Consider the following 15,457-nt stretch of genomic DNA (forward strand, 5'->3'; position numbering starts at 1 on the left):
TGAGATTGGTGGTGATGGGTAAGGATGTGGGTGTGCTTTGGTCGTTATCCAATGATTAGGGTGATACGAAAATTGAGATTCCGATTGTTGATGATGACTGTTGCTTGCTTGTTGAGTGGTGGTCATAGGTCAGGATTGGATGTCCATGGATGGTATGAATACGTTGTGAGACTAGGAGAGATATGGATCAGGCAATGTGTATAGACGTTGAAATGGGATGATGAGCTATGGTCACGAGTGAGAAGATGAAGGATGAAGAAAAGTCAACAACAACGATTAACTTAATCGAAAACGCGTCAATCGTCAACATGAAATGAACATCACATTCCTCGACATACTTCCCCATTCATATGTATTTACATACATACATATCGGCACTCTCAGCTGGCCATCGGAGTACAAGCACGACGAAGATCACGGCAGCTTACACCTGTAATACCATCACTGCGATATACGACTCAGTACAACAAAAGAAGAACGAAAGGTCCTACGCTATGTCCTCAAGGTTGAACGGTGCTCTCTCACCTCCTATACCACTCAACAATCGATCAGGTGCTTCTTCACCTCAGAGACAGAAGTGGGTCGGACTGAGTACAGGATGATACAACAAATCCAGCTGACAGATATGATCCGTAGATTTCCTTCCGATACTTTACGTCCATATATCAAGACGCTCTTAACCAAGACACTGACAAATGCAAGTTGGGATTCGAACGATAAAGCCAAGATGGCAGCATACAGTAAAGAGATCTCAGAGGTGAGGTGCGATCCCGACTCATACCGCAAGAATCTCAATGCTGATATGCTCATATGATTGTATGCTCGTAGAGAGTGAAACAACGTATGATCGAAATTGAGCCTAGAGGATTCAAGTATATTGTGAGTTGGTGATTTACGTATTGTGTTCCACACTGTATGATCTGAATGTATAAGCTTATACAGTAACTGACCTTCTGTAGGTCACAACGACACTTTCTGAGAATGCTGGACAGGCAGGGAGGTAAGTCCGTACCATTCTGTATTATACGTACGACCCATTCATAATTAGTAGCTGATCGGGCATCATGCCGAACAGAGCAGACATGTCATGTCATTGGGAAGATACAGATTCAGCCATTCAGGAGATGTTCAGTAATGTGAGTGCATATTACCTCTTTTCTAGTGCTGTACTCGAATGTTCTTGATCCATGTCCTTATAAATGTAGACAATAACGCATTTGCTCATCTTGTTGTATACCACTGGTAGGAATCGATAATTTTCGTCTGCATAGCATTCGCCGTCCGATTACCTTGATCCTCATCAAAAACCAGAGTAGGCAATATCTCAACAAACCCACAAGGAATCAAGACAACCTATATATTAGTCACTGGATCCTGTCCTACGACAACCCAAGTGAAGCTTTGGTTTCCTTTCTGACGACTATAATGAACCAGTTCACATGGTCCTTGATCTCTTCTTGTCAATACAATCTATCAACAGTACTAGCCTAACATATGCTATAATTCGATTCCATATCATCACACTTATGACGCATGTATAATGACCTGAACCCACGTAGAGAAACATATAATGCTCAAGTATTGTTGTACAAATAATTGTAGATATAGCTGCATGTCATCACATCTCCTTCATGGGATTTCCATCTCTTTTCTAATCAAGTTGAAAATCTCCCAAAAGTGAATGAACGGTCGAGTGTGATGTGATGTGGTGTGGGTGTGGTGGTTAAAGATACAGGATACGTATATATAAGGAAAAGAAAGGAATATAAATTCAACAGAGAACGAATAAATAACCCAAATCAGTGGGTATAAAAGATTATAAGTGAAGGAAAAAGGAAGGAAAATTACATAAACCGGTTTAAGAACAAAATATACGTGTATAAAAATATATTTAAGATATCCATCCTCCTCTCTTTCTTTCCATTGAGATTTCGGATTATCGAATAGGTCTTCCATAAGCTGTTGGAATAGCCAAACCACAATCCCGATGTTGCATCAGTATAGCCGTCAATCGACCAACTTCTTCATGCATTGATTGAATCGTCTGTTGTAATCTTTCATTCTCGATGGTTAATCCTTCGACTTTCGATTGTAATTCGTTCAACCATGCTTTCTTACGTTGTCGACATTTCAGTGCGGCTAAAAAATCAAAAATCAGCTAAATATCACTCGGCACTTCATATCGACCACTCACCCTGTCTATTACGTTCCAGGAAATTCTTTCGTTTATCCTCCTCCGTCTCAGGTTTACCGCCATTATTCCCGATATCATACTTGCCGTCGTCATCATCCGAATCGCCAGAGTCGATACTTTCCTGTTTGGCCGATTTAGGCGGTGTCGAACCTTGCTGTGGACCAGCTCCACCCATAGAATTCTTCTTTCCTTTCTTGGCTGGTTTGGCAGAACCAGGTCCTCCTCCAACATCCGATTTCCTCTTCTGACCCGCCTGAGCACCGTTGGCACTTTTCCCTTGACCTCGTCCACCTCTTGCGGGTGTACCACCTCTACCTTCCTCCTCGCGCTTGGACAGCTCCTGGTGCGCTTGGGACAACAAGAACAGTCCATTGGCAGCTTGAGAAGCGGCATTGGCACTCTGCTGAGCGTAGTCTACATGCGGCATCGGGACTGGTACAGCACCAGGGTGAGGTGGTCCCATCGCAGAGGCAAAGTAAGGTGGTCCTGGTTGTGGTCCTTGATTGGCTCGAGCCATCTCACCAAATACTCCAGTGAGAGCGGACAGCGTGTTTGGGGTGATAGTCTCTTGAGGCACCTCATTCTGAGAGTTGGTATGGGGTAAACCATGATGCTGTTGTAAATGCGGAGGAATGGCTGAAGGCGGTTGTAAAGAATTTCCATCACCTTGGATAGGGGCATGACCACCGTTCGCAGCGGCAGCGGCAGCTACATCGTTACCTTCGGCTAAAGGAGTCGAATTGGTGATACTGTTGAGGAACGCGGCGGTGTTAGGCGAAGGCATCGCGAGAGCACCAAGATTAGGTCCCATGAAAGAGTTGTAACCGGCAGGAGTGAAGCCGGATCCTGTTCCTGGGGTGAACCCAGTTCTAAATCCCGACGATTCGAAAGCTGTCGCACCTTCACTTGGATTACCGTTCGCTTCGTTCGGTCCACCTGCACGATTGTTGGCGTTGTTTGGTTGGGGATTACCGCTCTGAGGTCCAGCAAGCATTGCCGGACTCAGCGGGCCGGATCGAAGGGAATTGGCAAGCCAGGGGAACTGACTTGGATCAGCTGCTGCTGGACTTGTCAGTGATGATAGAGGCGGTAAAGCGTTGTGACGTGTGCTGGTTGCGTCGGTGCCACGGGGAGGAGTGGTTCGGTCAGAGAGTGATGAGCTGGAGTGATGTGATGACCGAGAGAAGGACTGTTCGAATGGGTTGGGTTCTTGGTCGAAACGGGATCGTATGCCAGAGTTGGGACGGATGGGAGGTCTTTGAGGGTTACTCTCTCCGTTGGTATCAGGATTGGGTGGTGGACCGAGTGGTTCGCCAACTGCTTTGGGAGATTTGGCTGTGTGGGGTATGCCGATGGGATTGAAGGGTGTGATGATAGATGTCAATGGAGTTGAGATGGCATCGTCATCCAGGTCAACAATGAGGTCGTAATCGATCAACGAAGCGAGTGGAAGGGGAGTCGGTGAGGCAGGGGTTGAGAAAGAGGGAACGAAAGTGGTGAGTGGATCGAGAGGGGATGACGGAGCAGGGGATAAGAAACCGTCGTGACGTATGATAGGTGGTGGGACAATGGATAGCCGAGAAGGAGAAGAAGCGAAGGATACGGCGTCAGCGATTCGTTTCATTCGAGAGGGATCGTGAGAGGGGGAAAAGAATACAAGAATGTGAAGTATACGAGGGGATGGACACATGAGGAGAGGTGGTTAAGTATCCCCATCGACGAATGGACGATGGATCATCGACTCAGAAGGCAGAGTCGTCTCCCTCCATTCGAGAAAAATCAAGATGAAAGGATGTTGATCTTCGTGCGTGTCTCGAGCAGTAGCACAAGGGGATGGATGAATGGAAGGGACCAAGACCGGATGAGATATGCCAAAGAGCAGTACCAAACTCACCATCCCCGTTCTCCTTCTTCACTTCACCCTTTTCGTCCACTGGAGTAGCTTCGGATACTGTCACCTTGGCTACTGGTTTGTCTGAGGTCGAGCTGATCGAGTTCGGTTCGTCAGGTTTCGATGCTGATTTGTTTTCGGTAGGCTTGATAGTAGCTGTGGAAGAAGAAGGACGAGAGACTGGCACAGGCAGGAAATGCGAATTGTGAGTTAGTTGTTATTTTCGGTATGATGTCATCGATGCAGAGCAGATGGGGAATGTTGTTGATTTGTAAGAAATATTATGGTGAATGCATGGAAAGTAAAAACTCACTGCTACCTGAGGACGAGGTTGATGGTAAGAGAGGTGGTGCTTGTGCTACAGCTGCCATCTCATATAGTAGCGATGCACTTTGGCTTTTGGTTGAGAAGACAAACCAACGGAGATTGGTAAGCTTATTTTGTTGGGACGAAACGGAATCTCCTGAACCCTCAGTACCAACTATGGTAGGGTATAACAGGTATCACTTTTGCTAATGAACAAGATGACTTGTACTGAAGCGATGAACAGATGAGATGGATCAGAGACGTTTGAGTGGGAGGTCATGGAGGTGGACCGGCGAAGAGCGATGAGATGGAATGGGAGTGGAGTGGCGAGATGTTATGCAGCAAATCGAGAGAGTAAGCGGAGAAGGAGAAAAACACGTTAGTTCAACTGAATTGCAAATCATAGGATAGTATAGCATAACGACCTGAAGGTGGATAGGGTTGATGGAGAGATGAGATGGAGATCATCGACGAAATGTTGTTTTTTCATCCCATCCATCCTTTGCATTTCTTTTCACCATCATCATGAAAGATTGCTTTTGCATGAAGTTGGATAGATGGGATCAAATGGTAAAAGCTACTCACCTCTTTCGTGAATCTTAAATGGGTGTTGGCAGTAAGGCGGTGAGAGAGTCGTCGTACAGTACGGCCTGGGTATGGTATGGATTGGTGACACAGCTTGTAAGAGATGAGGTAGAGTAATGATGAAATTGAAAGAATGAAAATGACGTCGAAGGTGTGGGTGTATGACCTCACCGATTCCCAAAATTTGAGCTCTGGTGCTCTGTTTTTGTAATTTAACGCTGAAAGGAGGGGATTCGCTTGACTAAGCAATAAACGAAAACCCATTCAAACATACGAAAAAAGGAAAAATTGCAAATTACCTATTATTCGAGGCAAGCAATTTATTGTATTTTATCCCAGCCTTGGCCTTGCCTATTTTTGGTGAATCCTCTTGCCTAAAGCCCGTCATCCAGTGGCGTGCCTACTCAACCTCGTGGCATCACGCGGACTGAACGCTTCAAGTGGATGTTGATGCGACGTGTAGAGTTGAACGGGTGGTAGATATCAACTAAGTGATAGCAATCTTATCTACTCTCACCACAGGCTTACATAGACATAGAACGGCAAAATGACTTTAGTGAGTGTTCTACACCAGTACACCCAACTCACACGCTTATAGCTAATCTCTTCGGACGTTCCATAGTCCAACTTATCACTCTACACCGTGACGGCTCTCCTGATACTCGACACAGAGGGTCAAAGGGTATTAGCGAAGTACTATAACCCACCACATCAAAGTACACCTTCAACGGGGATAGTAAATGACCTGGGGGTCGGTCAGGGTGGTCCAGGGATGGGAGGGTTGATAAGTTTGAAAGAGCAGAAGGCATTTGAGAAGAGTGTATTTGAGAAGATTCGAAGGGGTGGTGGTGAGTTGGTGGTCTCCCCTTTCTAATGTATCTCCAAAGCGATTCATATCCTTTAACAAGGAAATGAGATGGCCATGTGTTCTAATCGTATATATATATATATATATACGAGTCAATCACGTTCCCATATCAGATATATCATTCATCTCAACTGCCTTACCTAAACATACTAATCTGTTCACTCATACTCTAGGCGAGATACATCCCCTCCCTCCTCACCTCATCATAACCCGCACCATAGTCGATCTGCACTTCATCATCGTTGGTCCTCTCTCGAGCAGCAACGAATTGATGTTAAACCAGACTCTTAGCGCTTTCACCGATAGTGTTCATCTGTTATTGAGAGGTCAGATCGAGAAGAGGAATGTGCTGGAGGGATTGGATCTGGTGCTGTTAGCTGCGGATGAGACGGTTGATGATGGGTGAGTGAGATAATGTCATTGGAATTCCATATACGTGGGTGGAAGGAAGATAGAGGGAGGTGGGTGGGGGTGATGGGGGCAGAAACGAATCTAGCGGCTACGCTGCAAAGCTATTACAAAAGGGGAGGAACCATTTAGCGGGAGATGGTGAAATGATGATCGAACCACTCCAGAAATATAAAGGCAATTCTTCGTTTCTATGCAGTACTGACCCTGTTTATTTCGCTTCCCCAGGATCATCCTCGAAACGGACGCAGCGGCAATCGCAGCGAGAGTCTCGAGACCTAAAGCGGATACGACTGATATAGTCATCAATGAACAAACGTTGTTGAATGCTTGTGAGTGTTCTTTCGGTTGAACAAGGTCGATATTCTGAGGGCATATCATTTTCAGAGAAGAGGTGTGGACTGTGGACTGTGGACTGTGGAATGTTGTTGCTAATTTAAATTATTTCTATAGACACTTCGTTCCGAGATAAAGTCTCTCAAAGGATCCAGCAGTTATAGACATGGAAATTTTGTCTCGTGTCGAGTATGGCTGTGTAGATGAGGTTTATATGCTTAGAATGGGATGAGAGGAGAGGAATCTTGAACCTGAATGATGGATTATAAACATTGTATACATAAAATCAATGTAGAATTGACGTTCTTCGAAACGACAGAACGTATATATATATACCCTCACATGCAAAGCTGATATTTATTATCTCACTGCATATATACAATTGAGGTACAACGTAATTAGCCTGACTTTCAGCTTTTGTATTCTCTGTTGACTACCAATAAGCAAAGAGAAGCGGTTGATAAGGTACACCTAAGAATATCGTATACTATGACGGACATCTTGGAGGTCATATAAGATATACACAATGAATGATACGGTATGGTATCTGTGTTTATATTTTGACCCTTGATGTTTGATATCAAGTACGAGTATATGATACCACTTAATATATAATACATAGTTTATTTGGTTTTCTTTTCTTTGTTTGTCTAAAATGTAGAATATAGTTTTCATTCTATCGATACAGTATTTATCATTACTAAAGTAAAAAACCAAAGTATTGTCCGTGGTTGTGTTTTAGTCATCAATAATAACAAAGATCTCTTTTGGCCGGTCGATATTGACCTTGATCTACCCTGACCTCAGCTTATCCTTTCTGGTTCCGATCTTCCCTTCTCCTCCAAGTAAAAGAGTATCCTCCCACCCGATACTTCATAAACGACTTCGCTCTTAAGCCAGATAAGCAATCACCACACCCAACGATCCCAAGATCAGAATCCTATCCTTTCCAACCCCGTTCATCTTCTCTAACGATCCAGAGATAGAGGATCCGGTATCGGAAGCAGCAGCTACGACAGCCGCACTAGCTGATCCAGTTGTCGACGACTTTGTACCATTCGCGGTGGCACTAGCGGTAGCGAGACTGTTGGTGAGGAGGGAGAGTGTAGTTGATGGAGTAGGGTTGAAAGCTGCACTTTGACCTTGTCCGAGGGTTTGTACGGAATCATCGCTTTCTTCTTCATCATCGTTGGTGGAAGGATAGAATGGTGAGACGATCTGATCGTCTTCGTCAGAAGATGAAGAAGAGGAAGCGGCGGAAGATACCGGGGTTGTACCGGTTACGGTCGTGGTGGGCTCGGAGGAAGGCTGAAACATAATTAAAGAGGTGAGTGTTGATCTGTCATAAAATCATTCATAAATAAGTATTCAATTTATTGTACATATATACCTTTGTGTAGGTTCATTAGGCTGTATGTTTACTCACGTATCTTTCTCACTCGCTACGCTAGTACCTTGAATCCCCGTATCTCCAGCACCGAATGCTCGTTTCTTTGCGAAGTTCTGTACGTGTGGTGGGAGATTGATAGGATGTTCGGAGGATGGCTGGGGCTGGGGAAGTGAGAGAGCGACAGGGATAAGGGAGAGAAGGAAGATGAGCTTCATATTGTATATACGTGTCCTTGGTGGGTGTGAAATGAGTGTAGCGAGTTGCTGTAGGTGACCAGACCCTGTGTAATATTTTGAGTTTAAATGAGTGAGAGTGGTAGATATGGATGTTGACTACCTCTTCGATACGATGTTCCGACAATTAGTGATCAGTAGAAGTAGGAAGAGAAGAGGGATGGATATATGCGATCAGTACTAGGGTATATATGTAGTTGAGTAGACAGATAAACATTCATTTCCCTTCTTCACCATCGTCTCTCATCTTGACACTACCACCCAAAAGTGGTTTAAAGTAAACAACAGTGCATGTACTAACAGTTAATCAAAGGAATCTTCGTTTACAGAAACACACTAAAATCATGTTTAGCATCCTTTAGCATCGTTCCGAAACGTACCTATTTCTCTGATCAGAGGGGACTTTACCTAATCGGGGAATTTAGATTGGTTTCATGTGCATGGCATGCAGGGTCATTACGATGGATTGATCTGATGGTGTACCTTAGCGTGTATTCTGTAGTACACTGCTGTAGTCTCATGACTAAAGCTAAGCTCATGATCTTGAAGGTACTACGGATTGATTGTCATATTGACGACATTGCTACGCTTCTTCCGATGGAGCTATGGTCGACATGAATGTGATTACTATCTCGAAGAAGGGTGACTCAACATTCTTTGACTCTTTTGACTCAATGTGTATACATGTTCGGGTTTCATGACCCATGATCCATCACTCATCACTGTCTCACACTCGAGGTCTGAGCTCTATCAGAATGATAATCATCGATGAGCATATGTCCTAAGAACCCTCTTATTTGTGTATCACGATTTAATCCTACTCTAAAAGCAAAACCATAGAATCAAGTGGAACGATGTTAATGTTATTCATTTTTCTTACGACCTCTATCCTGCTAACACTCAATAAGAATAACAAAAGTAAAGTCAGCAAGTATAACTTGTCCTCTTAGCGTATTGATACTACTACGACACTTAAACTATCTCCTACCTCAATATGCAATCATCATCGAGCAACTATCAAACATCCGATATGTCTGATCCCGATCAAACTGCTCAACCTTCTCAACAATCCGATCAACTTCCATCAAATGTAGGATTGTATCCTACTATGAATGATTCTGGAAATTGGCTTTCGAACCAATCTTCTGGACAATTCAGTTCACTTCGACAAGGACAAGGACATGGACATGGACCTATGAACTTTGGATTTGGTGATGCTCCCATCTCAGGTATTCCTACAACACCTTTACCTCACTTGAATCCACGATTCTTTAATCAAGGAGGTCAACCTATTCGTCAACGAGTTCAACAATATCCTTCTTCATTTTCTTCTTCTTTGATATATCCTCAACAAGCAAACCACAACTATAATCAGCGTGCTAGTTGGTTTTCTTCCGAAAATCATCAGTTCAATCAGTTTCCTCAAATCGACCGGTATCACAATCCATACCATCAACATCCCTCATTCCATTCTCAGTCTTACCATCTACCATATCTTGCTCAATACAATCAACAACCTCAATACCCATCGCAGCTTAATTACCCATTCAATGTGCCGCTTTCGAACATCTCGTCAGCTCAACCCAGATGGTTTTCTCGTCCTTTCGGTCCACCTTTATCATCTAACATAGGACTCTCCCAACACCTATATCAACATCAAGCATCGATGTATACAGGTACTCAAGTTCCAAATAGTATTGGACCTACTCAACCTGGTGGTACGATGGACAACCGTAATGGTATCAGTATCAGTGATGGATCATCTTTCAATTCAGGTGTAAAGAGAGCTTTCAGTCAGGTAGACGAAGATGAAAATGATAAATCAAGTATGAATACCAATACCAATACCAATACCAAACGATCTCGTTAGAGTGTAAAGGTCAAAGTGAAAAGAGAAGGTAAATTGATTCATATTGATGGTTATACCCGAAAACCATTAGCTGGATGGCAAATAGAAAAATTTGGAATGATTCGAAAGATGATTGGGATCATTTCAAAATCGCTTATTCAAATCACAATATCGCCCTATCCAATGTGGTTCTCTCAGAGACTCAAGGTGTAAATTGGGAAGATGCTTGTAAAAATATGTTCGAATTGTTCTCTCAATGTGGTCCGATAATGAGTTTAAAAATACTGTTGTAGGTTTGGATTTTGGATCTTTCGCTAATTGCGAGATACTGTATGATGGATAATGGTATTGTAGGAATCGATCTATCTTATGAATTCGAATTCCGTTTCAGGTATATTGAGAGGTAAGATTGGAATTGATTTTAAAGAAAAGATAGGATGTCTTAAAGCTGTGAATATGGTAAGTACGCATCTTGACTTCACGATTTCAGATGGTTTGCTGCATAAAATCATGCTGATGAATTCCAATCCAATTCCAATACCGCAGCCAGAGGAAATGAGAGTGTATAATTCTGAAAAGATCGGAATCATGACAAGGAGATATGAGATGAATAAGACCTGGGTAAGTATTCTCTTGATAAGGTTAGAAAGATCCGTGACAGTAGCTTATATCGTACTGTTCACCTCAATTTAAGTTCTTGGCTTTTGAAAGTGAACTTCATCACTTGCAACGAGATGCCATTATGTACGCTTCGAACGATGGTAAACATTCTGCTACCAGGTTCGGAATACCTCCTTCAGCATTGAATCATGATATCCAACCTGTCGATTCGGTTTTGCGTTTCCTTCCATTTGAGGAATTACCTCAAGATTCTAGATTGCCTAGGAGATTCCACTTGGGTAAATGGAGGAAATATAGAGAAAGCTTAAGTAGGGATAAGAATAAGATAAAGGACATTGACCTTGACGATGATGATGATGGTCATACGGAGAAAGAGGAAGTAAAGGTAGCGGATGTGAAAAATGAAGCTGAGATTGGAGACAACGATGATGAAAAGTAGAAGAGTACAATAAAGATGCTGGATTCATGCTGATACACCTCTCGCGAAGATGACGGACGAAGAGAAATCTGCTAGTATTGGTTCTGTACTTTTAGATGAAGTGATGATATAAGTTTGTCTATCATCGTCATACCAGAACGCCAACGAGGTCTGCAACTTTGTATCATGTAGTTTGGTTTTATCGTTTCTTCAACAGATTCTGGAGTTCGCTATCATGTACAAAGTATAAAAACCTATGATGCATGAAGTAAGATTAGGTGTGACTTGAATAATGTGCCAACTTGAATGATGTTGTACGAGTAAATGTACAGTAAGTACAGTATGATCGGTTACCGGCCCGGGATAATGTGAGTCCGAGCGCTGTTCAGCTTTCCAGCTTTCCATCGCCATATTCGATAACACATCTCTCCATCCACTCATCCATCTAAACGGAGACTTACACCTGAGTCAGACAGTCAACCGCCCTATCCCAGATTGAAGCTCGCAGGATTACCTTGTACCCATCCAACCCATCCAACTTCATCATCATGGCTCAACAGAATACCCGGCAAGTCTTACCATTCCGACGAATCGTCACTACCCACACACCAGACGATATCGATGGATCATCCGTCACCCTCCACGATGATCAAATACCCCTACGTCCAGTCCTTGGTGGTAACGCTCATATATCACCATTATACTCTTCGTCCGGTTTACCTAGTCATAATCCTCATGTGATCAGTGCTGAACATATCACTCATTCTATGGCGAATGTCCCCGGTGTGGTATTTCCAGGCGGTACGAATGGACAAGTCACAGATGTTGCACCAAACTATCGAATAGGTTTTCATCGAACGTCTTCAATAGATTATAATGTCTTCTTAGCTGGAAGTGCGTATTTGATCATACCCGATGGAAAAGGAGGAGAAAGTAAGACTTTGGTCAAAGCTGGTGAATTGGTGGTTCAAACGGGTACTTTACATGCATGGCAAGCTGGACCGGAAGGTGCAAGATGGGTGACGGTGGTGGTCGCTGCTTTACCTGTTGAGAAGGATGGGAAGGTGCTTGAAGATGTTGATTTCTAGTACGAGTACGGGCAATTGGCTATGGTCGGAGGCATGGGCAAAATGGTAGGAGGGAGGACGTGCGGAACAACGTTCCGGTTATTGGTGATTGAGTGACACCCGGGTCATACAATACAATACAAGTTATATAGACATCGTAGATGGTCTGCTCTTTCATGGAGAGAGTGTGCTAGATACATAGGATTCATGGTGCATATGTATATAACAGCATGCAATATGAACCTTGCTTGCTGGTGTTGTGCGAATCATACGGGCACCAAAACGGCGAGTTGATTTCGAGTCGTTGGTCGTATAATGGGAAATTGGGAGCTCCATTTTTTGTGATTGAGGGGATCCGATGACCTCTATGACCCTGAATACCAGATACAATAAATAACTCAGAACTTACGGACTAATTCATCCCTTTATTTCCTTTTTTCCTAAAACATCATTACCATCTTGCCATTCATCCATATATCACCTTGCGAGATGCCCAAAATACCTACAGACAAGTCGCCGTCGACCTCGTCGGACGCTCGACGCAACTCTACCAACAACCCTCTGAGCATAACATGCGCTCCATGTCGAGCCAAGAAGATCAGTGAGTGGTTTCCTCCTCGGTAAATCTTCTTCCCGTGATACTAACGATCATTCATTCTCAACCCCCTTCATCGCTCTGCTATCTTATCATCATACAGAATGCGATAGTAACAAGCCTACATGCTTGAACTGTGCGAAGGCACCGTCGGAATGCTTCTATCCTCCGAAGTTGAAGCCTGGCTTGAGGCCTGGGACCGGTCTGGAGATGATCAAACGTGTCGGTGAGTGATAGCAACTTCGCCTCAGATGAGTTGCTGATGTGATGAAATAGAGCTTTTGGAAGAGAGGATAGAGACGTATGAAGCACGTCTGGCGGAACAGGAGAATCGTCTTGCTCAACTTCAATCAGCTAGTGGACCATCATTCTCATACGATACGACCCAAACGCCCCTCAATGACCCTTTCCTCCAATCTTCCCATTCAAACACTTTCAACCCTCTAGCTGCGGCTGGTGGGGCCATCGCCCCAGCTCAGACGAATATGAATTCCCTTCCTACCAATATATCCAATCCCTCTGTCCAATCTCTTCCATTCAATACAGACCCAAGTCCTACAAATGGATTCGATCCAACAAGTTTGAATATCTCGGCTTCTCCCGGAGTCAACATGGCTTCGCCCTCCTCATTCCTCGATCCACATATCTTACCTGCAGATGATATCGTCAGGGATCTCTTGACATTATATTTCACACATATACATCCCTGGGCACCGATACTATCACCTACTATGCCGGAGTTCAGACCACCTTGGACGATCGTACATCACGCTATCGTGGTGCTTGCATTACGTCTATCGACAGACCCAAGATTGGCGGGTACGAAGGATCTAATCAAGAAAAGGGCCAAACAGCACGTGTTGGCTCATGCAATTGAATCAACTTCGATATCGTCAGTCCAAGCTCTAGCGTTGTTAGCTTTAGACTTGATAGGTTCAGAACAGGGACCAAGTAGTTGGGGGATATTGGCTTTACTTACGAGATCCGCTGTACACCTCGGTTTATCAAAGGAGGAAGAAGCTCCCTCGTGGGGTGGAGTGGCACCTCTACCTGCGTTAAGCAGGACGATCATCATTCCACCTCCAGCAAGTTGGCACGAAGATGAATCGAGAAGGAGATTGTTCTGGCTCATATTCTGCTTGGATAGATATGCTTGTGTAGCGACTGGATGGGATTTCGCTCTACCGGATTCAGATATAAAGAGGAGATTACCATGTTCTGATGCAGTGTGGGCGAGGTCGGTGAGTTAGGTCATTTACCATCACACATTCACAATCTCAGAATTGTACAACTACTCTTCCTTTCTATACACATCATCTTGAAACTACGTATAAATCATTGCTAATCCCATCATACATTTTTAGGATTGGCATCAAAGTCCTCCCTTCCGTTCAATATTCCAGAGAGAAACTCTATATTTCGATTTAGATGATGTGAGCCCTATGGCTTATCTCGTTGAAGCGCTCGACTTGCTTGGTAGAGCACATACCCTACAGAGTCAGATGTTGGAACCTGGAGATGCCCGTGCGATGAGCAACAGGAAAGATAAGACCCTGCAGTTGACGGCTGCCACTAAGAGGTGGTTCGCTAATGCACCGCTGGAAAGGATCGATCAGCCTGGAATGAGGTTGATGATTGTGAGTTGCGCTTACTCCGCCTCACACGTGAGAACATGACGCTGATACCGGGTGTTATAGCAAGCGGCATATTATGCGTGAGTGATAAAAGAGGTCAAGCGTGGAATCAAGCTGATAATGTGGAATAGAACACTTCTCAAGCTGAATGGGAACCATGCTTATCCCGCTCATGGCGAGCCTGAAGAACCGTACGTATCGACATGTCTCGACTCAGCGAAATCCATGGCGAATCTTGCGAGTACCGCGAGAGCCCTTGGGTGGATGACGACGTCTAGTCCGTTGTTTATCTGGGGATGTTGGGTGGCGGCAAGAGTGATATTTGGTGAGTTCACTATAACATCTCAGATTTGGTTGACACCTCATGCTGAATTGTTTGTACAGTGCATGCCTATTTAAATCATCAGACTCAGCCAGACGAGAACTTCAATACCATTCTAGCGGCTTTGAAAGAACAAGCCTTATATTGGAGTCTAGCCAGTGAGTTTCCATCACTTCTACCGATCAGTATATCTCGTACTGACGCAAGTGGTAATCAGACCAATATGTCAAACTTCTCGAACGAGCCAAAAGGAAATGGCAAAAATCGTTATCTGGTGGGGGTCCCTCAGCGAGTCTACCAGATGCGATTCACGTTTTACTCGATTTCCACCGAACGGCCTACAGCGCAGTACATCAAAATCAAATGCAGGAGACACCTCATGTCACACCGCCTGAGCACGACTTGGCCCATTTACCCGTGTGGGCCGTACAACCTGGTCTGGGAGATTTGTATTCTTGGTTCGACCTGCCTGCGGGATTGTTCCAGGCTGATACGGCATTGTGACGATGATTAGGAAATATAAGGATTTCTTTTTGGGCTTTTATGGGATTGAAGAATTTGACTAATGTAGCATTGTAACAACCTATAATACTTTATCATAATTGGACGTCTGGACAAGCTGTTTGTAACGGTCTAAATCGATCTTTTGGTGATATGCATTCTGCCTATCTCGACAGTAATATCATTTCTTTTTGCGCCAATTTATGTAGATTTTCAAACATATAGATGCATGCAGAAGA

The 15,457-nt window shown here is 43.9% G+C and overlaps 9 protein-coding genes across 9 annotated transcripts; 6 read left to right on the plus strand and 3 right to left on the minus strand.

The window, feature by feature from the left end:
* Nucleotides 1-494: 494 nt before the first annotated feature.
* Nucleotides 495-1,294, plus strand: V865_007925 (uncharacterized protein; the record flags this gene model as incomplete). The annotated part of the gene is made up of 6 exons (XM_066231667.1): nucleotides 495-577; nucleotides 637-757; nucleotides 829-879; nucleotides 960-1,000; nucleotides 1,076-1,136; nucleotides 1,247-1,294. The coding sequence occupies 6 exons, from the start codon at nucleotides 495-497 to the stop codon at nucleotides 1,292-1,294; spliced, it is 405 nt and encodes a 134-aa protein (XP_066087764.1).
* Nucleotides 1,295-1,936: 642 nt separating this feature from the next.
* V865_007926 (uncharacterized protein) lies at nucleotides 1,937-3,818 on the minus strand (the record flags this gene model as incomplete). Its single annotated transcript, XM_066231668.1, has 2 exons — nucleotides 1,937-2,139; nucleotides 2,195-3,818. The coding sequence occupies 2 exons, from the start codon at nucleotides 3,816-3,818 to the stop codon at nucleotides 1,937-1,939; spliced, it is 1,827 nt and encodes a 608-aa protein (XP_066087765.1).
* Nucleotides 3,819-3,936: 118 nt separating this feature from the next.
* Nucleotides 3,937-4,456, minus strand: V865_007927 (uncharacterized protein; the record flags this gene model as incomplete). The annotated part of the gene is made up of 2 exons (XM_066231669.1): nucleotides 3,937-4,265; nucleotides 4,399-4,456. The coding sequence occupies 2 exons, from the start codon at nucleotides 4,454-4,456 to the stop codon at nucleotides 3,937-3,939; spliced, it is 387 nt and encodes a 128-aa protein (XP_066087766.1).
* Nucleotides 4,457-5,523: 1,067 nt separating this feature from the next.
* V865_007928 (uncharacterized protein) lies at nucleotides 5,524-6,752 on the plus strand (the record flags this gene model as incomplete). Its single annotated transcript, XM_066231670.1, has 5 exons — nucleotides 5,524-5,532; nucleotides 5,599-5,824; nucleotides 6,018-6,246; nucleotides 6,481-6,584; nucleotides 6,706-6,752. The coding sequence occupies 5 exons, from the start codon at nucleotides 5,524-5,526 to the stop codon at nucleotides 6,750-6,752; spliced, it is 615 nt and encodes a 204-aa protein (XP_066087767.1).
* A 727-nt stretch (nucleotides 6,753-7,479) lies between these two features.
* On the minus strand, nucleotides 7,480-8,193 carry V865_007929 (uncharacterized protein; the record flags this gene model as incomplete). Its single annotated transcript, XM_066231671.1, has 2 exons — nucleotides 7,480-7,927; nucleotides 8,015-8,193. The coding sequence occupies 2 exons, from the start codon at nucleotides 8,191-8,193 to the stop codon at nucleotides 7,480-7,482; spliced, it is 627 nt and encodes a 208-aa protein (XP_066087768.1).
* A 1,048-nt stretch (nucleotides 8,194-9,241) lies between these two features.
* Nucleotides 9,242-10,081, plus strand: V865_007930 (uncharacterized protein; the record flags this gene model as incomplete). Its single annotated transcript, XM_066231672.1, has 1 exon — nucleotides 9,242-10,081. One exon carries the CDS (start codon nucleotides 9,242-9,244, stop codon nucleotides 10,079-10,081), a length of 840 nt encoding a protein of 279 aa, XP_066087769.1.
* A 162-nt stretch (nucleotides 10,082-10,243) lies between these two features.
* V865_007931 (uncharacterized protein) lies at nucleotides 10,244-11,120 on the plus strand (the record flags this gene model as incomplete). The annotated part of the gene is made up of 4 exons (XM_066231673.1): nucleotides 10,244-10,267; nucleotides 10,415-10,519; nucleotides 10,607-10,681; nucleotides 10,755-11,120. 4 exons carry the CDS (start codon nucleotides 10,244-10,246, stop codon nucleotides 11,118-11,120), a joined length of 570 nt encoding a protein of 189 aa, XP_066087770.1.
* A 527-nt stretch (nucleotides 11,121-11,647) lies between these two features.
* V865_007932 (uncharacterized protein) lies at nucleotides 11,648-12,187 on the plus strand (the record flags this gene model as incomplete). Its single annotated transcript, XM_066231674.1, has 1 exon — nucleotides 11,648-12,187. The coding sequence occupies one exon, from the start codon at nucleotides 11,648-11,650 to the stop codon at nucleotides 12,185-12,187; it is 540 nt and encodes a 179-aa protein (XP_066087771.1).
* A 468-nt stretch (nucleotides 12,188-12,655) lies between these two features.
* Nucleotides 12,656-15,221, plus strand: V865_007933 (uncharacterized protein; the record flags this gene model as incomplete). The annotated part of the gene is made up of 8 exons (XM_066231675.1): nucleotides 12,656-12,767; nucleotides 12,865-12,987; nucleotides 13,038-14,002; nucleotides 14,126-14,398; nucleotides 14,459-14,475; nucleotides 14,527-14,720; nucleotides 14,780-14,875; nucleotides 14,935-15,221. The coding sequence occupies 8 exons, from the start codon at nucleotides 12,656-12,658 to the stop codon at nucleotides 15,219-15,221; spliced, it is 2,067 nt and encodes a 688-aa protein (XP_066087772.1).
* Nucleotides 15,222-15,457: the final 236 nt, after the last annotated feature.

Source organism: Kwoniella europaea, chromosome 3, assembly GCF_036810445.1.
Source record: "Kwoniella europaea PYCC6329 chromosome 3, complete sequence".
Lineage (NCBI taxonomy): Eukaryota > Fungi > Basidiomycota > Tremellomycetes > Tremellales > Cryptococcaceae > Kwoniella > Kwoniella europaea.